At 41.9% G+C, this 26,088-nt stretch overlaps 1 protein-coding gene across 13 annotated transcripts in view; it reads left to right on the top strand.

Moving 5' to 3' along the window:
• WNK2 (WNK lysine deficient protein kinase 2) overlaps nucleotides 1-20,206 on the top strand; it is a 162,448-nt gene extending 142,242 nt beyond the window's left edge. For 7 of the 13 annotated variants that reach the window (XM_060410835.1, XM_060410836.1, XM_060410834.1 and 4 more), the window contains one exon: nucleotides 9,703-20,206. In XM_060410835.1, the coding sequence (XP_060266818.1) occupies nucleotides 9,703-10,026 (324 nt within the window). In that variant the 3' untranslated portion in view covers nucleotides 10,027-20,206. The remainder of the gene's footprint in view (nucleotides 1-9,702) is intronic. The other 6 variants (XM_060410837.1, XM_042242989.2, XM_027964196.3 and 3 more) reach the window with 1 other exon arrangement.
• Nucleotides 20,207-26,088: the final 5,882 nt, after the last annotated feature.

Raw genomic sequence — 26,088 nt, 5'->3', positions numbered from 1 at the left:
GATGGCATCACCGACTCGATGGCCATGAGTTTGAGTAAACTCTGCAAGTTGGTGATGGACAGGGAGGCCTGGCATGCTGCGGTTCATGGAGTCGCAAAAAGTTGGACACGACTGAGCGACTGAACTGAACTGAACTGATAGTTGATTTAAACTATTTATTAGTTTCAAATATACAGCATTATGATTCAATATTTTTATAGATGTATATCATTAAAATTATTATAAAATGTTGGCTATATTCCCTGTGCTGTACAGTATATCTTTGTAGCTTATTTATTTTATACATATTGGTTTATACCTCTTAATCTCCAGCCACTGTCTTGCCCTCTCTCCCTCCAGCTTCCCACTGGTAGCCACTAATTTATTTTCTGCATATCTGTGAATCTGTATCTGTTTTGTTATGTTCATTTTTTTTTAGATTCCACATATATCTGATCAGATACAATATTTGTCTTTCTCTCTCTGAGTTTTTTCACTAAGCACAGTACTCTCCAGCTTCATCTATATTGATGCGAATGGCAAAATTTCATTCTTATGGCTGAGTAATAGTCCATTATATATGTGAACCACATATCTTTATCCATTCATCTGTTTCTTAGGCTGTTGTACATAATGCTGCTGTGAACATGCATTGAGGTACATGTATCTTTTTAAATTAGCGTTTTCATTTTCTGTTGATTCACACCCAGGAATGGAATTGCTGGATCATATAGTGTTTCTAGTTTCAGTTTTTTTTTAAACCTCTATAATGTTTTCCATAGTGGCTCCATCAATTTGCATTCCCATCAACCCTGTACTGCTGCTGCTAAATCGTTTCAGTCGTGTCTGACTCTGTGCAACCCCATAGATGGCAGCCCACCAGGCTCCGCTGTCCCTGGGATTCTCCAGGCAAGAACACTGGTTGGGTTGCCATTTCCTTCTCCAGTGCTTTAAAAGTGAAAAGTGAAAGTGAAGTCGCTTAGTCATGCCCGACTCTCAGCGACCCCATGGACTGCAGCCCACCAGGCTGCTTCGTCCATGGGATTTTCCAGGCTAGAGTACTGAAGTGGGTTGCCATTGCCTTCTCTAGGGTACCCTTTTATCAGTATCCTTGCCAACATTTGCTATTGGTGATCTTTTTGGTTATAGCTATTGTGATAGGTGTAAGGTGATACCTCATTGTGGTATTGACTTACATTTCTCTGATTACCAGTGTTGAAAACCTTTTCATATGCCTTTGGTCATCTGTATGTGTTCTTTGGAAAATATCTATTCAAGTCCTCTGCTTATTTTTTAAAATAAGGTGTTTTGTTTGTATTGAGTTATATGAACTGTTTATTTATTTTGGATATTAACCCCTTATCAGTCATATAATTTGCAAATATTTTCTCACTTTGAATAGGTTGTCTTTTTCTTTTGGTCAAAGGTTTCTTTTACCTGTGCAGAAGTTTTTAAGTTTAATTAAGTCCCACTTGTTTATTTTTATTTTTGTTTCCTTTGCCTTAGTTTTATAGTCTTTAGGTTATAGACCTTTTGCCTCCTTGGTTTAGTTTATTCCTAGATATTTTATTCTCTTTGATGCAGTTTTAAATGGGATTATTTTATTGCTTTCTGATAGTTGATTATTAGTGTTTAGAAAAGCAATAGGTTTCTGTTTGTCAATCTTATATCCTACAACTTTATTGGATTCATTAATTAGTTCTCATAGTTTTTTGTTGGGACTTTAGAATTTTCTATATATAATAAGTCATCTGAAAACAGTGACGTTTTTACTTTTTCCTTTTAAATTTGGATACCTTTTATTTCTTTTTCTTATCTGGTTGCTGTGGCTAGGACTGCCAGTAAGTACTATGTTGAAAGTGGCAAAAGTGGGCATCCTTATCTTGTTCCTGATTTTAGAGGAAAAAGCTGAGTATGTTAGCTGTCAGTGTGTCATAAATGGCTTTTATTATGTTGAAATATGGTTTTTTCTGTACCAACTTTGTTGTGAGTCCTTATCATGAATGGAAGTTGAATTTTGTCAAATGTTTTTCCTGTGTTTATTGAAATGATCATGTGATTTTTATCCTTCCATTTGTTAATGTGGTGTATCACACTGATTGACTTGTGGATTTTGAACTATCTTTGCATTTGTAGAATAAATCACACTTGATTATGGTATATGATCCTTTCTATATATTGTTGAATTTGGTTTGCTAATATTTTTGAGGATTTTTGTGTCTGTATTCATCAGAGATACTGAAGTAATTTTCTTTTTTGGGTAATACGTTTTTCTAAATTTTATCAGGGTAATAATAGCCTTGTAGAATGAATTTGGGAGTGTTCCCTCCTCTTCGTTTATTGGAATTGTTTGTGATGCTAGGTATTAGCTCTTCTCATTATATTTGGTAGAATTTCCCTAGGAAGCAATCTGTTCCTGGACTTTTGTTTGCTGGGAGATTTTTTTTTTTAACACTAATTCAATTTCTTATTGATCTGTTCAGTTTGTTTCTTTCTTTCTGATTCAGTCTTTGAATACTTTGTGTTTCTCAAATTTTTATCCATTCCTTCTAGGTTGTTCAGTTTGTTGGCATATAACTGTCTGTAATATTCTCTGACAGTATTGTGTTTCACTGATACTGGTTGTAATCTTCTCTTTCCTATCTTACTTTGCTTATTTAAATTCTCTTTTTTTCTTAATGAGCCTTGCTAAAAGCTTCTCAATTTTGTTTATCCTTTTAAAAAGTCATTTCTTGCTTCCATTGATCTTCTCTATTTTTTGTCTCTGTTTTATTCATTTCCTCTCTGATCTTTATTATTTTTCAATAAAGATCAATAAAAATATTATTTTAAAATAATGCCTTATTTCTTGTGCTGACTTGAGCTTTGTTCTTTTTCTAATTCATTTGGGTAGAAGATAGCTTGATTTTCTTGTATGCTCAGATATGTATGTATCATTATAATCTTTCCTATTACATCTACTTTTGCTGCATCACATCAGTGGTACAAAGGTGTGTTTTTGTTTTTATTTCTCTTTTTTTCTGATTTCCTCTTTGATTTCTTCGCTGACCCATTGTTTCTTCTAAAGACATGTTATTTAGGCTCCATGTGTTTGTGTTTTTTCTTCCAGTAATTGGTTTCTAGTTGCACACTGCTGTGGTTGGGGGAAAAAAAGCGTGATGTAATTTCAGTGTTCTTATATTTATTGAGACTTGTTTTGTGGCCTAGTCTGTGATCTATCCTGGAGCACATTTCCATGTGAACTTGAAAAGAATGTGCATTCTGCTGTTTTGGGATGGAATGTCCTATATATACATATGTTATGTATATCTGGTCTAGTGTGTCATTTAAGACCACTGTTTCCTTATTGATTTTCCATCTTTATGAATCTGTCCCTTGATGTAAGTGAAGTGTTAAACTCTCCTACCATTTTTCTATTATTGTCGATTTCTTGTTTTTATGTCTGTTAATATTTGTTTTCCATAAATTTAGTTGCAGCTATATGGGATGCATGTATGAATGTTACATTCTTTTTTTAAAAAATTGAGCACTATATCATTATATATATATATATATAATGCCCTTTGTTTTCTTTTTATGGACCTTCCTTTAAGTCTTATTTGTAAGATGTAAGTATTGATACCAGCTTTCTTGTCATTTTCATTTGCATGTAAAATAGTGTGCATGTCTTTTGAAAATTTCATCTATTTGTTGCCTATGCTGTGTCTTCATTGCTCCATGCAGGTTCTCTAGTTGTGGTGAGCAGGGTCTACTCTCTAGTTGCAGTGCACAGGCTTTTCATTGCAGTGACTTCTTTCGTTGCAGAGCTCAGTCTCTAGACTTAGTCTTCAGCAGCTGTAGGCATGTTGGCCCAGTATTTGCAGCACACGGGCTCAGTAGTTGTGGCACATGGGCTTAGTAGCCCCACGGCATGTAGAATCTTCCTGGATCAGGGATTAAACCCATGACCCCTGCAACTGACAGCTGGATTCTTAACTAGACTATCAGAGAAATCCTAGTCTGTGTGTCTCTAAAGAGAGTCTCTTGCACACAGATGGGTCCAGTTATCTGCTCTGTCTTTTGATTGAAACATTTAGATACATACAGGTGTGTATTTAACAGCTTTTTTGTTACTTGTTTTCTGGTTGTTTTTGTCATTCTGTAGTCTTTTCTTCTTCCTTTAGTTTCTTCCCTTTGATCTGATGATTTTCTTTAGTGATATGCTTGTGTTACTTTCTCTATTTTTTGTGTATCCATTGTAGTATTTTGATTTGTGGTTACCATGAGGTTCATATATGTTGACCTATATATTTTCTTTTTTAAACTGGTAGCCATTTAAGTTCAAATACACTTTACTACCTTCCCCTGTGTTTTAGGTTTTGGATGTCATATTTTACATCTTCATGTATATACATTAACTGTTTATTGTAGTTATAGTGGATTTTCTAACTTTTGTCTTATAATCTTTGTACTAGCTTATGTTGAGTGATTGACCCACAGCCTTCACTACATATTTGTGTTTACTTGTGGGGTTTTTCCTTTCCTTATTTGAGAAGTTCTTTATTTCCCTTTCAATTCTGAATGATAGTATTGCTGGAAATAATCCTAGTTGTAGGTTTTTCCCTTTTACCACTCTGAGTATGTCATGCCATTCCCTTTTGGCCTGCAAAGTTTCTACAGAAAAATCAGCTGATAGACTTATGGGTATTCCTTTGTATGTGACTTTATGTGACTTTTTCTCTGGCTGCCTTTAATTTTTCTCTTTTATTTAACTTTTTCCATTTTAACTATGATATGTTTTGGTCTATATCTCTCAGTTCATCTTGTTTGGAATACTCTGAATACCTGGCTATCTGTTTCTTTCTTCAGGTTCAGGAAATTTTCAGCCATAATTTCATTAAATACATTTTCAACCCTCTTCACTCTCTCTCTTCTCTCTGGAAGCTCTATAATTTGAATGTTAGCATACTTGATGTTGTCTCAGAGGTTCCTTAAACTGTTCTCGTTTTTTTAAAATTTGTTTATCTTTTTACCATTCTGGTTGGATGATTTCCATTATTCTGTCTTATGCATTCTTCTCTATTACTTAGTCTTCTGTTAATTCTTTCTAGTATGTTTTTCATTTTAATTATTTCATTCTTCAATTCGGACTGGCTTTTGTACTTTCTAGTTCCTTGTTAAAATTCTCTCTGTGTTCATCTGTTCTTTTCCCTAGTTTGTTTAACATTCTTATTACCAATGCTTTGAACTCTTTATCTGGTAAATTCTCTCTGTTCATTGGTGGTTTTGTCATTGTTCTTTCATTGGAAAGACATTCCTTTGTTTTCTCACTTTGCTTAACATTTCCTCTTGCTACGAAATTTGGTGAAACTGTTGCCTATCCTGGTCTTGTACTTACGTGGAGACCTCTATGCAGTCTGCCTGTGCTCAGCAGTTTTGATGTGAGAGGTGGATCTGATGGGTCATGTCTCCCCCGCAGGGTGTGCTGTCTGGTATCACCTGGTGGATGATGGGGCTAGAGATGGAGGGACTAGAGCCGTAGCCAAGTGTGAACTGAAGCTTCTTCTATGCTGAATGGTCATCACTACCCTATCAGGGGTGGGGCCTTGTCACCAGGTGCTGAAGCTGGGGTGGTAGCTGAGCTGGTTGCTTTCCCTCTAAGTGTGCACTCTGCCCTCTCCTAGAAATGGCAGTTTTGCCCCAGGAGGCACAGTGCCAGAGCAGAAAGGGCTGCAGTGGGCACCAGGTGTGGGGCAGGGTGTACAGTGGGACAGTCCCAGTAGGCTAGTCAGCTCCAATCAGCTCCTGATCTGCTGCCTCTGAGTACCAGCCGTGGTTGTCCCATGTATATGCAGGGTTAGGTTTGAGCCAGCTCTACCCCCAGCTACACACTCTCCTTAGCAATGATAGCTTTCAACCTGGTGGGAAATCTCCAGAGGCAGAGGGGCTGGGCACATGCTAGGCAGTTTCATGAAACTCTCCAGAACCCCATCCTACACTTCATTCCTGGGAGTAAGCAAGCATGGGTCTAGGTTTCTAGGTTTCTCACCCTCCTCAAAGTCCAGTTGATTTTCAGACCACTGAAGAAGACATATATCCTTCTGGAACACCTGTACTGTAAATGTCAGCATGTTGAACCCCAGGGCTGAAGTACCGAATATGTAGGTCAAATCACCACCAGGAGAGATCTCCTAGTGACCACCACATATCACCCTTCTCTTCTGTGGGCCCAGATCCCAGCCTCATAGCTCTTTTCCCTTCTTACGTCACTCATATGGCTCTTTCTTTTACAGCTTTTGTTTTAGAAGAATTTTTTTTCCATTTCCAGTTTATTTTCAGAGAGAGTTGCTCCACATATTAGATGTATTTTTGATGGGTTCACGGGGGAGGGTGAGGTTGGCATCATCTTCCTACTGTGCCATCTTGATCTCCTCTCCTCCATCCTTTTACTTTCCATGTCTTTGTGTTTTTGTGTCTAAAGTGAGTATTTTGTAGACAGCATATAGATCACTTGTGCTTTTTTATCCAGTCTGCCAATCTTTTATTTGGAGATTTCAATCCATTTACATTAAAAGTAATTATGGATAATAAAAGATTTCTACTGTGTTTTTTTTTTTCCTTACAGTTTTTTATTTGGAGATTTCAATCCATTTACATTAAAAGTAATTATGGATAATAAAAGATTTCTACTGTGTTTTTTTTCTTACAGTTTTTTATTCCTCAATTACTTCATTATTGCCTTAAGTTTTTTTTTGTAGTGTGTTGCTTTGATTCCTCCCCCTTTTAACTTTTCTATGTATATTTTTATTTTCTTATTGATTACCTTAGGGTTTATAATTAAAATCTTAGCCTTATAACAGCTTTATTTGAATGATACCCCCTTGTTTCAATAGTGTGAGAACACTTTACTTCTGTATATCTCCATCCCTTCTCCTTTGTGTTTTTGCACAGACTGCATCTTGATACATTGTTGCCCATTCACATGGATTTATAATTGTTATATAATGCATTTGCCTTTTAAATCATATAAGGGAAAAAGGAATTAAAACCAAACTTAAATAATACTATTGGCTTTTGTATTTAGCTATGTAGTTGCTTCGTTTATTTCTTCTCATGACTTTTGAGTTACTGTCTATTATCCTTTCATTTCAACGAAAATGGAAGTTTTTCGTTTAGCATTTCTTGTGAGGCAAATCTTTTAGTAACAACCTGCCTTTGTTTCTGTTTATCTAGAAGTCTTAATTTCTCCTTCAACCTGCTCAGTGTAGAATCTTGGTTGACAGTCTTTTCTTTCTGTACTTCAAGTATTTTTCCCTGTCTCTAGTTTTCTCCTCTTGATAGGCTCTGTACACTTATCTTCTTCTTTTTTTTTTTTCTCTTGCTGTTTCTTAGAATTGACTATTTCAATTATATGGTCTCAAATTTGCTGATTCTTTTTCTGCCTGCTCAGATCTGCTTTTGAGCTCCTCTGAAGTGAAGTGAAATCACTTAGTCGTATCCGACTCTTTGCGATCCCATGGATGGTAGCCTACCAGGCTCTGTGATCCATGGGATTTTCCAGGCAAGAATGCTGGAGTGGGTTGCCATTTCCTTCTCCAGGGGATCTTCCCAACCGAGGGATCGAACCCAGGTCTCCTGCATTGCAGACAGACGCTTTACTGTCTGAGCCACTAGGGAAGCCTCTAGTGGAATTTTAATTTCAGTTATTATCCTTTTTCGCTCTAATATTTCAGCTCTAATATTTGGTTCCTTTTATAACTTCTTTGACTTTATTGATATTCTCATGTAGTTCATGCGTCATTATCCTGATTTCCTTTTTCTCCATGTTTCCTTTAATTCTTTGAATGTGTTTGAAACAGTTGATTTAAAGTCTTTATTTTGTAAGGACAGTGTCTAGACTTCTTCAGGGACAGTTGCTATTAATGAGTTTTCCCCTTTGTATGGATCATAATTTCCATTTTCGGTATGTAAATATTTGTGATTTCTTGGTGAAAACTGGACATCCGAATATTATAAGTGATAACTCTGGAAAACAGAGTCCTGCCTTCCCCAGCATTTGCTGCTTTTGTTTGCTGAAGGCTTAGTTAGTGGTCTTTTTTTTTTTTTTTTCAAATTGTATTCCATTATACGTTATTTCAAGATATCAGGTATAATTCTGTGTTACACAGTAAATTCTTGATGTTTATCTTTTTATGTATAGTTTGTATCTGTTAATACTTCTTATTTGTCCTCCAAGAATTTCTTGATTTTTCTAGGTCTTTAATAGTTCCATTTGCACTTTAGAGACAGCCTGTATATATCTACAAAATAGCCTTATTGGATTTTTATTCTGATTGTATTAAGTCTGTTGATCATCTGGGTAAGATTTGACATGTTAACAGTAGCGAGTCTATTATAAACATGACATTTCTTTGTTTATGTCTAATTTTCTCTCTGGAGTTGGTGATGAACAGGGAGGCCTGGCATGCTGCGATTCATGGGGTCGCAAAGAGTCAGACACGACTGAGCAACTGAACTGAACTGAACTGAACTGAATTTACTCTCAGTGAAGTTTTCTAGTTTTCAGTGTAAAGGTGTTACACGTCTTTCATTAAATTTAACCTGAGATAGTTTGATGTTTTGGAATGTGATTATGAATTTTATTACTTTAAAATATTCTTTTACAGATTATGTTGGTAGTATATAGAAATATGGTTATCTTTGTACCTTGTATCCTGCAATCTTGCTAAATTTACTTCTTTGTCCTAGAAATTGGTTTGTCTGGTCTTTTTGGTTTTCTCCATGCATGGTCTTGTCTGCAAATGAGGATGGTTTTCCTTTTTCTTTTCAGTCCGTGTTCCTTATTCCTTTTCTTTTATTGGCTGGAACTTTCCCATACAGTGTTGGCTGGGGGCACGGGGAGCAAGGGGCAAGGGGAAATACATTTGGTGTTTCACCATTGGCACAGGGTTGGTTGTGGGTTCTACAGAGGCCCTTCCAGATGGAGGAGGGACCCTCCAGCTTCAGCCCCTGTGCTTTCTGTGAAGGATTGTGGAACTTCTCAGATACTCCCCCTGCATCTGTGGGGAGCATCACATGGAATTCTCCTTTTGTATGTAACAGTGGTAAGATGCAGTGATTTTTGCTGAGACAACATCATTGCATTTGTGGGGCAAAACCTCACTTGGCTCTGATTTATCTTTTTTTTTGTAATTGCTTGGTTATATCTGCCAACATTGTGTCTAGAGAGTTTGAAGGCTGTTGGTCCGTCATCTCTTTTCTTGCAGTAGCTTCATCAGGTTTCTGCATCATGGCCATGGGCCTCACTAACCATCACAGCTCGTTTCCCTGTCATTGCGCTGCTTCTCTTCCTGGGCTGTACCTGAGGTGCAGGGAGCAGAGGCGCCACCCTGCCCCCGACTCCAGATCTCTGGGCACAACCCTGCAGAGCTCCCAGCTGTTCTCGACCTCCCATAATGGCACTGACTAGTCAAGCAGGACGTCTTTGGGTGGGGGTGTGTTGTTCCCTCCCTGTTACTCAGGGCTTAGGTCCTGCTGGGTCTGCTTTGAAGCCCACTCTGGCCTGTGGACATTCACGGCATGTGGCTGCCTTCTTGCCCCACATTTTCACTCTGTTGTCAGCCATTAAAAGGTGCCCCAGGGCAGGTCCTGAGACCACCCTCTCCTGAGGATAGAGAAACTGCAGGGACCCCCAAGGCCACTGAGTGATGCTAGCTGATTGAAGCCATGTTTCTTGTCTTGTAGATGAACACCTCTCGAACAGCAATGGGGATGCCATGTCTGGCCCCGGTACCCAGCCCTGTACCCACCGTGGTCATTCCTGGAGCTGCCTCAGCCCTTCCTGTGCCCATGCCAGGTACTGCCCTCTCCTGCCTCCCAGCCCCACCTTTGGGCCAGTATGGAAGCCTGATCCCAGCTCCAGTGTCCTGGGGTCCCTGGGCAGCCCAGGCAGGCAGCCGGAGCCTCAACGCGGGGCCAAGCCTGGGGGCAGCAGATGCGCCAGCCCTCCCTGTGTTCTTCAGGCCAACTGTGGTCAGCATGCCCGGCCCCAGGCTGCAGATCATGTAGCTCTCTGTCTCACTACTTGCCAGTGGAAGACACTGAACAGCCTGGAGGAGTCGGGTTGTGGTTTGGCCTCCGAGTCCTGCGCTGCCTGCTCATGGGTGCCCAGCCAGGGAGCTGGCACATGGGCAGCAATCCTTGCTTCCTTTATTGCTGCAGACCGTATTTTCTCTTAGGTTCCTGTGGTCAACACTTGCTGTCTTTGCACTCACTTCCTGTACTTGAATCGATGGTTAGAACATTGTAATAACCCTGCAGAAGTACAGTGCCTTGAATTCCAGCTTTTCCATTCCCTGATGGAAAGAGGTATTTTAAAAAACCGTGTATCAGAAAAGGTGTATTTCGTTTATAGTTGGTTTGTGCATTGATATCTCTATTTCCCATTTTAAGTTGCAGAGATATGAATGGTTTACAAATCTGAAGCTAAAGTCTGATCTTTTCTGTTGTACATGCTTTAAAAAAAATTGACCTAGTGACCTTGAATATTGAAGAGTTGGAAATGCTAGAGTAACTCTGCTTTGTACTCATAATCTCTCCAGCTGTATGGTCACAGATAGCAAACAGATGGACAAATTCCCTCAACTGCAGTGCCGTGGGCACTGCCAGCAGACTGCCCAGGGGTGCATGGTTATTGGGGCAGTGCACTGCTAATGGCAGTTGATCTCTTAGTCAGGAATGTTAGCATCTGTGTTTGGCTACGTGGAACCTGCTGTAAAGTGCTGGGTAAGCAGACATGACCCAGAGCCTGCAGGGCTGCTATGAGTGGGGGGGAGGTAAAGGTGTGTGTCTGGAGGTGCAGAAGCACAGGCAGGCCACCTGCTCTGCAGAGAGAGTGTGGCCCCTTCTGCTCAGGGGGCCCACCAGCCTCCCCTCCCAGCCTGCCTTCCTTTTCTGTTGTTTGCACAGAGGCCTGTGGTCACCTGGGCCTAGCTTTCCCATGTTTTCACAAGCTACTCTGCCCACCTCTGGCCTCCAGACTGTTCTGCAGGCACCAAGCCATCGTGCTGGGGGGTAGGAGTGTTCCTCTCCTGGAAATTTCAGTGCTACTCATCTCAGACAGGCACCCAACAGCCCAGGGTGGGAGCTGAAGGCCCCACTCCCCACTGGCCAAGATGTTTCCCACTTCCCACTGGGAGGCGGCTGGTTGGGCTGCCCAGCTGTGAATTCTATAGTTCTGCTATACTTTGGAACTTTACTAGGACTGGCTGAATTCTTTTGGTTTAAATGTATTATTCCATCAATTCAGTTAGAATTGAATTTTCTAGGTGATTATGCAGAATCTTCTGCCAGGGCATGAAGCTATAGTAAGAGATTTCTGTTCTCTGTAATGTGCCCCTGGGTCCTTGGATTGAGAATCATGTGCGCCTGGTTCCTGAGGGTGGTGGAAACTGCCCTATTCCCACTCCCCCTGCTGTGCCAGACATGCGGTTTGGAGTCCTGGCCTGTAACAGGAATGGTCAGTGGCACAGACTCTCCAAGAGATTGTATATTTGAAGGAGAAAAATAAACATTTTTGCTTGAAAACAGTGTGGAGCCACATCTTTTTCTTAACTTCTGGCCACAGAGAAGCTGAACCAGCCAGTCTCATAGGGAGCGTTGGGTGGGCAGCCCTGGCAGGCAGCACTGCTCTGTCCTGGCACAGCTTCACTCTCAGCAACACGCCTGCTGTCAGCACCTCGCCCAGGAGGCCAGGGCGGCCAGGAGGGGCCAGGGCGCTGAGTGGCAGGTGCTGTCTTCCTGACAGGATCTGGTGTGACTGACGCTGAGCCGACCTGACTCAGAGGATGAGAGTGGGGTGTTGGGCAGGGCTCGTAGGCTAGCTCTGTGGCTCCGGGCCTAGGTTGGCCTGTTCACTCGGCTTTCAGACTCTGAATCTGAACTGTATTTGGATGTACGGTAGCCTCTGCCTATGGAGGGTATGAGTCTCATGGCCAACTGAAAGGGGTCTCTGAGCCCTGTCCATGTCCAACAGAAAGCCAGGTTTGTGTGACTCACTCCAGACAGAGCTGGGTGGGGGGCTGGGCCACCTGCCCTCCGGTCACCTGAGCGGCTCTGCTGTCCAGCAGGGTGCAAGTTGGAGGAGGCGCCCTGCAGGGCTCAGCACGTTTTCCTGGCTCAGCGGCCCTGATGGCCTTTTGCTCAGCTGGCAGTGCCCCTGCATGCCTGCTGCAAGCACTCAAGCTGGGAGTTGTGGTTCCTCCCACTCCACCCAGCTGGGGTCACTGCCCAGTTCTGTTTGTCCTGTGTTTCCACCAAGGTGCAGTCAGGCGTTCTGCTCCGGCCACCCGCAGTGCTCCGCCTCAGCACTGGCTCTGAGCAGAGGCCGGGGCGGCTTCTATGCCCAAGGAGCCAGAGGTCCCTCACTCTCCAGAGCAACAGTTGTGCGGACCCTGGGAGGCCCTGCCTGGTTCAGGCGGTTGCTCAGTGTGGAAGGCGGCCAGATGGCAGAGGCAGCCAGGAGTCTTACCTGTATAGTGCCTGGGTCGTGGTCAGGCGGCCCGGCCCTCCAAGGCGTGTGACCGCTCTGGTGTCACCATTCCAGCTTCCAGGGCCTCACGTGGTCACGGCAGGCCTATAATGAGCTGTGGCGGTTTTGTTTTCTAGATTCTGAAAGTGAGAAGCCCGACTGAGCCCAGGCAGGCCGACCCAGACCCAGACGCCAGGCCCTGTGTCATCTCACGCAGAGAAGGCGAGCCCACGCCTCGTGTCCGGTTCACGATGTTTTGTAATCACTTTCTAAGCATTTTTTATTCACAATTGGAAACACAAATGTAAGCAAGAATAAAAAAATATTTTGGGGGAAACAGGACTTTGGTTTTTCAAACTCTCCTTTCTGGTGGTCCCCAGACAGGCAGATAACCTGTGATGGTGGTAAGTGAATGAGGGTGTTGGAGAAACTCCTGGGATCGCACAGCTGGACGGGTCTGGGGGTAAGTACTTAGCTAAGCTGTACTTAGCTAAGGGGTTCTTGAATATAGGGATGACACTTTCTATGGTGCTTAATAGTGCCCAAGATAGCTCAAGGTCCTTGTGTCCGGATAGCAGCTAGGATGGGTCAGACATGTGATAAAGACCCACCTCTCAGAGAAGCAGTTGAGGTTGTGGATCGCAAGCATCCTGGCCCCAATTTTCAGGCATTCTGCTCCTTCACACCCAGGACAGCCCCATTCTATGCAGAGCCCTGGAGGCTGAACAGTGGTGCCCATCCCTGTTAATGGCTCGTTGGCCCATCCAGGCTTGGGCCTTTGTGCACACAGCTCCGTTCATTATGCCGCCCCTCAGGCTTCCTTACTAAGTCACTTGAAGACTCATGATCATACACCCCCCCAGGCACAGGACGGGCATCCACAGTGGCTTGAAATGACCCTTCGTTCAGATTTCACATGCACCACTGGGAGGGGCCAGGCCCAGGTCTGAAGCCCCTGACTTCAGTGGGGGGTAGGATCCGCCCAGTGGCCCTTGTAGGGCCGCACTACCACCATGGAAGGGTGTCCGAAGCACAGCGTGAAAGCCAGGGAACCGGCTAGGGGCTTCACAGAGTAGCGTGCGGTAGTAAAGTTTCAGCCTGGCCAGCTGGAAAGGGGGATCACACTGGGACCTGGAGTTTGGTGTAGAATTCAGGGGGTCCCATTCATTGGGATGAGAAAATTGTATCTTGGTTTTCAGTAATCTCTGAGTGCAATTTAGTGTTTCCTCCAGTGAAGAATGTGGAGTTGGAGCAGGAGCACCTGGGCTATGTCACCGCTGGAGCCCACAGATGCTTTGTATGACACTGTAGTTGTCACGGTGTCCCCAAGTATCACGTATGGTTGTCACACAAATTGCCAGCCCCTTAGACTCAATACCTGTCCAGCTGGCTGACACAAGCAGAGCAGCACAGGCTTCCTGCCTCCCCACAGCTTCCCAGAGGGTGTGCAGGTGAAGTTTTTGGACATACATAGGGGCTGCCCACTTCATCCCTTGTCAGCTCTTCGTGTTGCTGCCCAGGCCAAGTGGACATGTGCCGGTGTGTGCTCTTTGTGATGAAGCAGAGTAGGCAAATGTTTTACCACATGTCACAACATTGTGTATTTTCGTTGTGTTCATTTTTTCACTGTCCGTCTGTGGCTTGTGTTACTTAGGTTTTCTATCGATGGCAGTCATGCAGTTTACTTTTTCAGACAGCAAATTTATTTAAATCATTCCTTTTAAGCAAGTATGAGCTAATGGTAAAGATTGGTCGTAAGATAATTGTACTCAAAGGTAAAAGTAGCACATCCTGCTGCTGCTAAGTCGCTTCAGTCGCGTCCGACTCTGTGCAACCCCATAGATGGCAGCCCACCAGGCTCTGCCGTCCCTGGGCTTCTCCAGGCAAGAACACTAGACTGGGTTGCCATTTCCTTCTCCAGTGCATGAAAGTGAAAAGTGAAAGTGAAGTTGCTCAGTCGTGTCTGACTCTTAGCGACCCCATGGACTGTGGCCCATGAGGCTCCTCCATCCATGGATTTTCCAGGCAAGAGTGCTAGAGTGGGGTGCCATGATCTAATGGCAAATATTGCAAGGGTAGATGGCTGAAATGTGGAAACCCAGCATGGGCTCACAGATTCACATCCAATAGCCCTTGGATGTGAACACCTATGAGGGCACAAGCTTCCTCCAGAATTTAAGTAGGCAGCTGTCAGATTCCTTTATTAGGGGGTATGTTTCTGGTTGGGCAAAGGGGAGAGGCTGGGTTGGAACAGACTGAATACCTGTTCACACTACAGCATCATTGAGCACTTCCCACAGCACCTTGGGAGCAGAAGCCAGCGGCTACCTTACCTCCTAGGACCCCCACATAGCAGGGTTAACGTCACCCCGACTGTAGGAGCAGTCCCCTGCTCCTGAAAATGGGGATGGCCCTCTGGAAGCAGCTCAATTGCTGTATTCATCAGCACAGGCAGAGGAGCAAGCAGGTGATGTTGATGGTCAAGCCGCTATCCCAAGGGGCAGATCCTGCATATTGCTGTCCTGGGGATCTGCATGCACAGCTTCAGCCACTGCTTAGAAGTGCTCAGTGGCTCTCCGGAGCCTCCAGGAAATCCCTGGTCCCAGATAAAACCCTGGAAAACAGATAAAACTGCAAAGAGAGCAATAGACAAACTCACAGCCACAATCAGCTATTTCAATAAATGACCCAACAAGTAGACAGAAAGCCATTGTAATAGAGGTGACTCCATTTTTGAGGTCTGAGTGCTACCAGCTTTTAAGCATCACCTCCCCTCTCCACTCCCTATCTGGGCATGCTGATTAGCTAAACCCTAGTGCCCATCCCTTGGCATCATGGGAAATTCTGGCATCACGGGAAATTCACACTATAAGTGGAAGCCTCATCCTGACTCTATTCCCTAATAACCATAGAAACCCCAAGCCAGTCTCCCTTCCCTGCCCGTCTTCTGTGCCTGCTCACTCAATCTGTTTTGGATCTTAACACTTCATAATGTGAGTAACAAGCCTGTTTATCTTCTTTTGATGTGTGCGTGTGTCTGTGCACGTGTGTATGCGTGTGTGTCTCAATATCCAAACCAAAATTTGGCTGGAGGTCCCTCCTGTTTCTGACCACAGCAATCACTGAGAACATATAAAACTTGAACAACGCTCTCAATCAGCTGTCTTGAATAACATTTCTAAAATTCCACCTGCCACACACAACACATTCTTTTTATGTATATGTGATCTGTATACCAAGATAAGCCAGATTTGGGGTCATAAAAATGAGTGACAATTCTAAATTCTAAAGGATTCAAGTCATATAAATGACATTCTCTGACCACAATGGAATTAAATTAGAAATTAGGAACAGATCTCTGGAAGATATCCAGTGATGTTTGGAAATGAGGTAACATACTTCAAAATAACCTAAGGATTAAAAGGAGATCAAATGAGAAATTAGAAAACAAGTTAAACAATAAAAATGAAAACATCAAAATTGATGGTATATTGCTAAAACAATACTTAGAAAATTGATAGCACTAAGCCTATATTAGAAGAGACAATCAAATTAATGACTTCATCTTCTACCTTAAGAAATTAGCAGAGGAAGAAATTAAGTTCAAAGTAAACATAAGAAGTGGAGTAATAAAAATCAGTAAAATAGAAAACAGGAAGAACAGTAGAGAATATCAATGTAACCGAAAGACAATATATGAGAAACTCAATAAAACTGAGAAATCTATGCAAAAGTCTCTTGCATTTCTATACACCACCAACAAAAGATCAGACAGATGAGAAACAATCTCATTCACCATTGCATCAAAAAGAATAAAGTATGTAGGAATCAACCTACCTAAGGAGGCAAAAGACCTTTCTCAGAAACCTACAAGATACTGATGAAAAAAATGAGATCACACCAACAGATGGAGAGATATACTATGTTCTTGGGTTGAAAAAATCAACATTGTGAAAATGACTTGGGCTTCCCTGGTGGCTCAGATGGTTAAAAAAAAAAAAAAAAATCTGCTTACAATGCAGGAACCCAGATTAAATCCCTGGGTCAGGAAGATCTCCTGGAGAAGTGAACAGCTACCCACTCCAGTATTCTTGCCTGGAGAACCCCATGAACAGGGGAGCCAGGTGGGCTACAGTCCATGGAACTGCAAAGAACTGGACATGACTGACCAACTAAGCATGCACACATGCACCCAAGGTGATCTATAGATTCAGAGCAATCCCTGTCTAACTCCCAATGCCATTTTTCACAGAATAAGAAAAAAAAATTTTTTTTAACAATTTGTATGGAAACATGAAAGACCTCAAATACCCAAAGTAATCCTGAGAAAGAAAAACAGCTAGAGGAATCAGGGTCCCTGACTTCAGACTATACTACAAAGCTACTGGCACAAAACCAGCAACATAGATCAATGGAACCGGATAGAAAGCCCAGAGGCAAACCCACACACCTATGGTCACCTAATCTGTGGCAAAGGAGGCAAGAATATACAATGGAGAAAAGACACTCTCTTCCAGAAGTTGTGCTGGGAAAACTAGACAGCTACCTATAAATAGATGAAATTAGAACACACGCCCTACACAGAAATAAAATCAAATTAGATTAAAGATTTAAATGAAAGCTGGATACTATTAAACTACAGAGGAAAACATAGGGAGAACACTCTGACATAAATTGGAGCACTATTTTTCGATCCACCTCTTAGATTAATGGAAATAAAAACAAAAGTAAACTGTTCAGTTCAGTAGCTCAGTCATGTCTGATTCTGCAACCCCATGAATCGCAGCACGCCAGGCCTCTCTGTCCACCAACTCCCGGAGTTTACTCAAACTCACATCCATCGAGTCGGTGATGCCATCCAGCTGTCTCATCCTCTGTCGTCCCCTTCTCCTCCTGCCCCCGATCCCTCCCAGCATCAGAGTCTTTTCCAATGAGTCAACTCTTCACATGAAGTGGCCAAAGTACTGGAGTTTCAGCCTCAGCATCAGTCCTTCCAATGAACACCCAGGACTGATCTCCTTTAGGATGGACTGGTTGGATCTCCTTGCAGTTCAAGGGACTCTCAAGAGTCTTCTCCAACACCACAGTTCAAAAGCATCAATTCTTCGGTGCTCAGCTTTCTTCACAGTCCAACTCTCACATCCATACATGACCATAGGAAAAACCATAGCCTTGGCTGGATGGACCTTTGTTGGCAAAGTAATGTCTCTGCTTTTTCATATGCTATCTAGGTTGGTCATAACTTTCCTTCCAAGGAGTAAGCGTCTTTTAATTTCATGGCTGCAGTCACCATCTGCAGTAGTTTTGGAGCCCCAAAAAATAAAGTCTGACACTGTTCCCACTGTTTTCCCCATCTATTTCCTATGAAGTGATAGGACCAGATGCCATGATCTTAGTTTTCTGAATGTTGAGCTTTAAGCCAACTTTTTCAATCTCTTTCACTTTCATCAAGAGGCTCTTTAGTTCCTCTTCACTTTCTGCCATAAGAGTGGTGTCTTCTGCATATCTGAGGTTATTGATATTTCTCCTGGCAATCTTGATTCCAGCTTGTGCTTCTTCCAGCCCAGCATTTCTCATGATGTACTCTGCATATAAGTTAAATAAGCAGGGTGACAATATACAGCCTTGATGTACTCCTTTTTCTATTTGGAACCAGTCTGTTGTTCCATGTCCAGTTCTAACTGTTGCTTCCTCACCTGCATATAGGTTTTTCAAGAGGCAGGTCAGGTGGTCTGGTATTCCCATCACTTTCAGAATTTTCCACAGTTTATTGTGATCCACACAGTCAAAGGCTTTGGCATAGTGAGTAAAGCAGAAATAGATGTTTTTTCTGGAACTCTCTTGCTTTTTCCATGATCCAGCGGATGTTGGCAATTTGATCTCTGGTTCCTCTGCCTTTTCTAAATCCAGCTTGAACATCTGGAAGTTCACGGTTCACGTAAATGGGACCTAATTAAACTTAAACGCTTTTGCACAGGAAAGGAAACCATAAACAAAAAGACAACCCACAGAATCAGAGAAAATATTTGAAAACAAAGTAACTGGCAAGGGATTGATTTTCAAAATATAGAAACAGCTTCTGCAGCTCAATATCAAAAACAACCCAATCCAAAAATGGTGGAAGATCTATATAGACATTTCTCCAAAGAAGACATACAGATGGCAAATGAACATAGAGTTCTTTGGTGGTTCAGTGGTAAAGAACCTGCCTGCCAATGCAGGAGATATAGGTTTGATCCCTGTGTTGAGAGATATCCTGAGTAGCAAATGGCAACACACTCCAGTATTCTTCCCTGGGAAATCCCATGGACAGAGGAGCCTGGCCAGCTACAGTCCATGGGATCGCAAAAGTCAGACACGACTGAGCAACTAAACAACAAAAGCCAACGGACACAAGCGGAAAAGATGCTCAACATCGCTCATAATCAGAGAAATACAAATCAAAACTGCAGTGAGGCATCACCTCATACCAGTCAGAAATGCCATCATCAAAAAGTCTACAAACAATAAATGCTGGAGAGGGTGTGGAGAAAAGGGAACTTTCTTACACTGTTGGTGGGCATGCAAACTTGTACAGTATGGTATTGACAGAAAAACAGACCAATGGAACAAGATAAAAAACCCAGAGATAAAGCCACACACCTATGGGCACCTTAGTTTTGACAAAGGAGGCCAGAAGATACAACAGAGAAAAGACCATATCTTCAGTAAGTGGTGCTGGGAAAACTGGACAGCTACATCTTTTTAGATGAAATTAGAACACTGTAATACCATACACAAAAATAAACTCAAAACGGATTAAAGATTTGGTGGCTCAGAGGTTAAAGCATCTGCCTGCAATGCGGGAGACCCGGGTTTGATCCCTGGATCGGGAAGATCCCCTGGAGAAGGAAATGGCAACCCACTCCAGTATTCTTGCTTGGAGAATCCCATGGACAGCGAAGCCTTGTAGGCTACAGTCCACCGGGTCGCAAAGAGTCGGACATGACTGAGCGACTTCACTTCACTTCCAGAAACTATAAAAGTCTTAGAGTAAAATATAGGCAGAACACTATGCCATGCATCACAGCAAGATCCTCTGACCATCTCTAGAGTAAGCCACACTGCATTAGGTGTAGGGTTAGGTTACCTATTTGTGATTTTTCATGTTTCTTGAGGTAAGACTGTATTGCTATAAACTTCCCTCTCAGAAGGGCTTTTGCTGCTTCCCATAGGTTCTGGGTCATGGTGATTTCACTGTCATTTGTCTCTCAGTATGTTTTTTAACATCCTCTTTGATTTCTTCAGTGATTCATCGATTATTTAATGCCATATTATTTAATCTCCAGGTGTTTGTGCCTTTTTCAGTTTTTTCACTGTACCTGACTTCTAATCTCATAGTATTGTGGTCAGAAAAGATGCTTGATATGATTTCAGTTTTATTAAAATTACTGAGGCTTGATTTGTGCTTTATAAACAATTTTGCTTATTCTTTTCCAATTTGGACTCCTTTTATTTCTTTTTGTTTTCTAGTTGCTGTGGCTGGGACTTCCAATACTATGCTGAATAATAGTGGCGAGAGTGGACGTTTGTTGGCAAAGTAATGTCTCTGATTTTTAGTACACTGTCTAGGTTTGTCATAGCTTTTCTGCCAAGGAACAAGTGTCTTTTAATTTTATGGCTGCAGTCACCGTCTGCAGTGATTTTGGAGCCCAAGAAAATAAACTCTGTCGCTGTTTCCATTGTTTCCCCATCTATTTGCCATGAAGTGATGGGACCAAATGCCATGATCTCAGTTTTTAAACGTTGAGGTTTAAGCCAGCTTCAAGTAAAACTAACTCTTTGTAAATGATATACTATACATAGAAAAATCCTAAAGATGCTACCAGAAAGTGACTACAGCTCTTCGATGAATTTGGCAAAGTTTCAGGATACGAAATATATACACAGAACTCTCTTGGATTCCTATACACTAACAATGAAAGAGCAGAGAAAGAAATCAAGGAAACAATCCCATTTATCATCATTTATTCTTTTTGATCTTAGAGGAAATGCTTCCAGCTTTTCACCTTTCAGAATAATATTATTGTTGTTCAGTCACTCAGTCGTGTCCAACTCTTTGCACTCTGTGGACTGTAGCACACCAAGCTTCCCTGTCTTTCACTATCTCCCAGAGGTTGCTCAGATTCATGTCCATTGAGTCAGTGATGTAATCTAACCATCTCTTTCTCTGTCATCCCCTTCTCCTGCCTTCAGTCTTGCCCAGCAACAGGGTCTTTTCCAATGAACTGGCTCTTTTCATCAGGTGGGCAAAGTATTGTAGAGTAATTATCCTCCAATTAAAAATAATACAAAATTTTAAAAATGCTGTCTTATAATTACAATGCTATAACAAACTTCAGTACAAACTATGTAGCATCAGTTAGGAAATAAAAAGAATTTGCTGTATGACTCAGGAGACTCAAACCTGGGCTCTGGGAGGCGGGAGGGAGGTTCAAGAGAGAGGGGGTATATGTATAGCTGTGGCTAATTCATGCTGATGTATGGCAGAAACCAACACTTTCCTTCTACTAACTTTGGGTTGATTTCCTTTAGGACTGACTGGTTTGATCTTGCAGTCCAAGGGACTCTCAAGAGTCTTCTCCAGCGCTGCAGTTAGAAAGTATCAGTTCTTTGGCACTCAGCCTTCTTGGTCCAACTCTCACATCCATCCATTTCTACTAGAAAAACCAAGCTTACACCTATATAGACTACTATACCAAAATCTCATGGGAAGTGCACACCAAAAAACTGCAGTAGAAACACACAAGTAAAAACAACCCAAACACATTTGATAGTCATCAAATCTTAAGAGAGTAGAAGAAAAGGAGAAAAAACCAAAAAAAACAAATCCAAAACAATTAAGAAAATGGCAATAAGAACATACATATTGATAATTACCTTAAATATAAATGGATTAAATGCTTCAACCAAAAGAGACAGACTGACTGAATGGATACAAAAGAGAGATCTATATATATGCTGTGTACAAGAGACCTGCTTCAGACCAGGGACACAGACTGAAAATGAGGGGATGGAAAAATATATTCCATGCAAATAGAATCAAAAGAATGCTTGAGTAGCAATACACTTATCAGACAAAATAAACTTTGAAATAAAAACTGTTATAAGAGACAAGGAAGGACACTACACAATGATCAAAAGATCAATCCAAGAAGATATAACAATTACAAGTAAATATGCACCTAACATGGGAGCACCTCAGTATACAAGGCATATGCTAACAGCCATAAAAGGGGTAATCAACAGTTACACAGTAATAGTGGGTGACATTAACACCCCACTTACACCAATGGACAGATCATCCAGACAGAAAATTAATAAGGAAACACAAGCCTTAAATGACACACCAGAGAGACTTAATAGACACTTATAGGACACACCACCCAAAAATAGCAGAATACACTTTCTATGCAAGTGCACACAGAACAGTCAGTCTATTCAATAAGTGGTGCTGGGAACACTCGACAGCTGCATGTAAATGGATAAAATTTGAGCATTCCCTAATGCCATACAGAAAGAGAAACTCAAAATGTATTAAATACCTGACTGTAAAGCCAGATACTGTGAAACTCTTAGAGGAAAATATAGGCAGAACACTCTTTGACATAAATTGCACCAAGTTCTTTTTGGATCCATCTCTTAGAGTGATTTAAAAAAATGAACTAGTGGGAGATTAAAAGCTTTCAAATTGGAAAGTAAACCATAAACAAAATGAAAAAACCCTCAGAATGAGAGAAAATATTTGCAAATGAAGAGAGAGAAGGGATTAATCTCATATATATATAACAGTTCATGCAGCTCAATATCAAAAAACCAAACATCCCAATCAAAAAATGGGCAGGTCTAGATAGACATACAGATGGCTAAAAAGCACTTGAAAAGATGGTCAACATCAGTAATTATCAGAGAAATACAAATTAAAACTACAATGAGGTATCACCTCACACCAGTCAGAAGGGCCATCATCAAAAAATCCACAAACAACAGATGGTGCAGAGAAAAAAGGAATCCTCCTATACTGTTGGTGGGAATGTCAATTGGTATAGCCACTATGGAGAACAATATGAAGGTTCCTTAAAGAAAACTAAAAATATAGCTACCATATGATTCAATGAAAACCATAATTTGAAGACACAGTCACTACAATGTTCAGTGCAGCACTATTTACAAAAGCTAGTACATGTAAGCAACATAAATGTCCATCAACAGAGGAATGGATAAGGAAGATATGGTACACATTTATAATGGAATATTACTCAGCTATTAAAAAGTACAAAATAATGCCATTTGCAGCAACATGGATGGATCTAGAAATTGTCATACTGAGTGAAGTAAGTCAGACAGAGAAAAACAATTATCATGTGGTATCGCTTATATGTGGAGTCTAAGAAAATGGGCTTCCCTAGTGGCTCAGATACCCACTCCAGTGTTCTTGCCTGGAGAATCCCAGGGACGGGGGAGCCTAGTGGGCTGCCATCTCTGGGGTCACACAGAGTTGGACATGACTGAAGTGACTTAGCAGCAGCAACAGCAGCAGTGGCTCAGATGGTAAAGAATTTACCTGCCTTGCAGGAGATCAAGTCTCTATCCCTGGGTTGCAAAGATCTCCTGGAGAAGGGAATGGCAGTCCACTCCAGTATTCTTGCCTGGAGAATTCCACGGACAGAGGAGCCTGGTGGGCTACAGTCCATGGCGTCATGAAGAGCTGGACATGACTGAGCAACTTTCACTTCACTTCAAAAAGTGGTACAAATGTACTTATTTACAAAACAGAAATAGAGTCACAAATGTAGAAACCAAACTTATGATTAGAAGTTAAGTTGCTCAGTTGTGTCCAACTCTTTGCAACCCCATGGACTGTAGCCCACCAGGCTCCTCCGTCCATGGGATTCTCCAGGCAAGAATCCTGGAATGGGTTGCCATTTCCTTCTGGAGAAGGATCTTCCTGACCCAGGGATCAAACCCAGGTTTCCCACGTTAGAGGCAGACGCTTTAACCTCTGAGCCACCAGGGAAGCCATTGATTACCAAGGGGAAAAGGGGAAGGAGAGAGAAATTGGGAGATGGGGAAGCCTGGCATGCTGCAATCCATGGGGTGGCAAAGAGTCAGACATGATTTAGTGACTGGACAACAGAAACAACATGCACACTACTATATATAAAAGATAACTAACAAGAACCTACTTAGTATAGCAAGGGGAACTCTACTCAATACTTTGTAATGACGTCTATGAGAAAAGACTGTAAAGAAGAGTCATAAATGTATCAGTTCAGTTCAGTTCCCTCAGTTGTGTCCCACTCTTTGCAACCCCATGGACTGCAGCACACAGGGCTCCCTGTCCATCATGAAGTCTCGATGTTTACTCAAACTCATGTCCATTGAGTCAGTGATGCCATCCAACCATCTCATCCTCTGTTATCCCCTTTTCCCCCAGCCTTCAATCTCCCCCAGCAGCAGGGTCTTTTCAAATGAGTCTGTTCTTCCCATCAGGTTGCCAAAGTATTGGAGTTTCAGCTTCAACATCAGTCCTTCCAATAAATATTCAGGATTGATTCCCTTTAGGATGGAGTGGTTGGACCTCCTTGCTGTCCAAGGAACTCTCAAGAGTCTTCTCCAACACCACAGTTCAAAAGCATCAGTTCTTCAGTGTTCAGCTTTCTTCATAGGCCAACTCTCACATCCATACATGACTAATGGAAAAACCATAGCCTTGACTAGACGGACCTTTGTTGGCAAAGTAATGTCTCTGCTTTTTAATATGCTGTCTAGGTTGGTCATAACTGTTCTTCCAAAGAGTAAGCTTCTTTTAATTCCATGACAGCAGTCACCATCTGCAGTGATTTTGGAGCCCCCAAAATAAATTCTGCCACTGTTTCCCTATCTGTTTGCCATGAAGTGATGGGACTGGATGCCATGATCTTCATTTTCTGAATGTTGAGTTTTAAGCCAACTTTTTCACTCTCCTCTTTCACTTTCATCAAGAGGCTCTTTAGTTCTTCTTCGCTTTCTGTCTTAAGGGTGGTGTCATCTGCATATCTGAAGTCATTGATATTTCTCACAGAAATCTTGATTCCAGCTTGTGCCTCATCCAGCTCAGCATTTCTCATGATGTACTCTGCATATAAGTTTAATAAGCAGGGTGACAATATACAGCCTTGATGTACTCCTTTTCCTATTTGGAACCAGTCTGTTGTTCCATGTCCAGGTTCTAACTTTTGCTTCCTGACCTGTATATAGATTTCTCAGGAGGCAGGTCAGGTGGTCTGCTATTCCCATCTCTTTCAGAACTTTCCACAGTTTGTTGAGATCCACACAGGCAAAGGCTTTGGCATAGTCAATAAAGCAGAAATAGATGTTTTTCTGGAACTCTCTTGCTTTTTCGAGGATCCAGCAGATGTTGGCAATTTGATCTCTGGTTCCTCTGCCTTTTCTAAAACCAGCTTGAACATCTGGAAGTTGACAGTTCACGTACTATTGAAGCCTGGCTTGGAGAATTTTGAGCATTACTTTACTAGCATGTGAGATGAGTGCAATTGTGCAGTAGTTTGAACATTCTTTGGCATTGCCCTTCTTAGGGACTGGAATGAAAACTGACCTCTTCCAGTCCTGTGGCCACTGCTGAGTTTTCCAAATTTGCTGGCATATTGAGTGCAGCACTTTTACAGCATCATCTTTCAGGATTTGAAATAGCTCAACTGGAATTCCATCACCTCCACTAGTTTTGTTTGTAGTGATGCTTTCTAAGGCCCACTTGACTTCCCATTCCAGGATGTTTTGCTCTAGGTGAGTGATCACACCATCATGATTATCTGGGTCGTGAAGACCTTTTTTGTACAGTTCTGTGTATTCTTGCCATCTCTTCTTAATATCTTCTGCTTCTGTTAGGTCCATATCATTTCTGTCCTTTATTGAGCCCATCTTTGCGTGAAATGTTCCTTGGTATCTCTAATTTTCCTGAAGAGATCTCTAGTCTTTCCCATTCTGTTGTTTTCCTCTATTTCTTTGCACTGATCACTGAGGAAGTCTTTCTTATCTCTCCTTGCTATTTGGAATTCTGCATTCAAATGGGTATATCTTTCCTTTTCTCCTTTGCCTTTAGTTTCTCTTCTTTTCACAGCTATTTGTAAGGCCTCCTCAGATAGCCATTTTGCATTTCTTTTTCTTGGGGATCTTGACCCCTGTCTCCTGTACAATATCACAAACTTTCATCCACAGTTCATCAGGCACTCTATCTATCAGATCTAGTCCCTTAAATCTATTTCTCACTTCCACTGTATAATCGTAAGGGATTTGATTTAGGTCATACCTGAATGGTCTAGTGGTTTTCCTACTTTCTTCAATTCAAGTCTAAATTTGACAATAAGGAATTCATGATCTGAGCCACAGTCAGCTCCTGGTCTTGTTTTTGCTGACTGTATAGAGCTTCTCCATCTTTGGCTGTAAAGAATATAATCAATCTGATTTCAGTGTTGACCATCTGGTGATGTCCATGTGTAGAGTCTTCTCTTGTGTGTATTACAATATATACATAACTGATTCACTTTGCTGTACAGCAGAAA

This window comes from Ovis aries, chromosome 2, assembly GCF_016772045.2.
Source record: "Ovis aries strain OAR_USU_Benz2616 breed Rambouillet chromosome 2, ARS-UI_Ramb_v3.0, whole genome shotgun sequence".
In the NCBI taxonomy this organism is placed as follows: Eukaryota; Metazoa; Chordata; class Mammalia; order Artiodactyla; family Bovidae; genus Ovis; species Ovis aries.
This window is presented reverse-complemented; position numbering and strand designations above follow the sequence as displayed.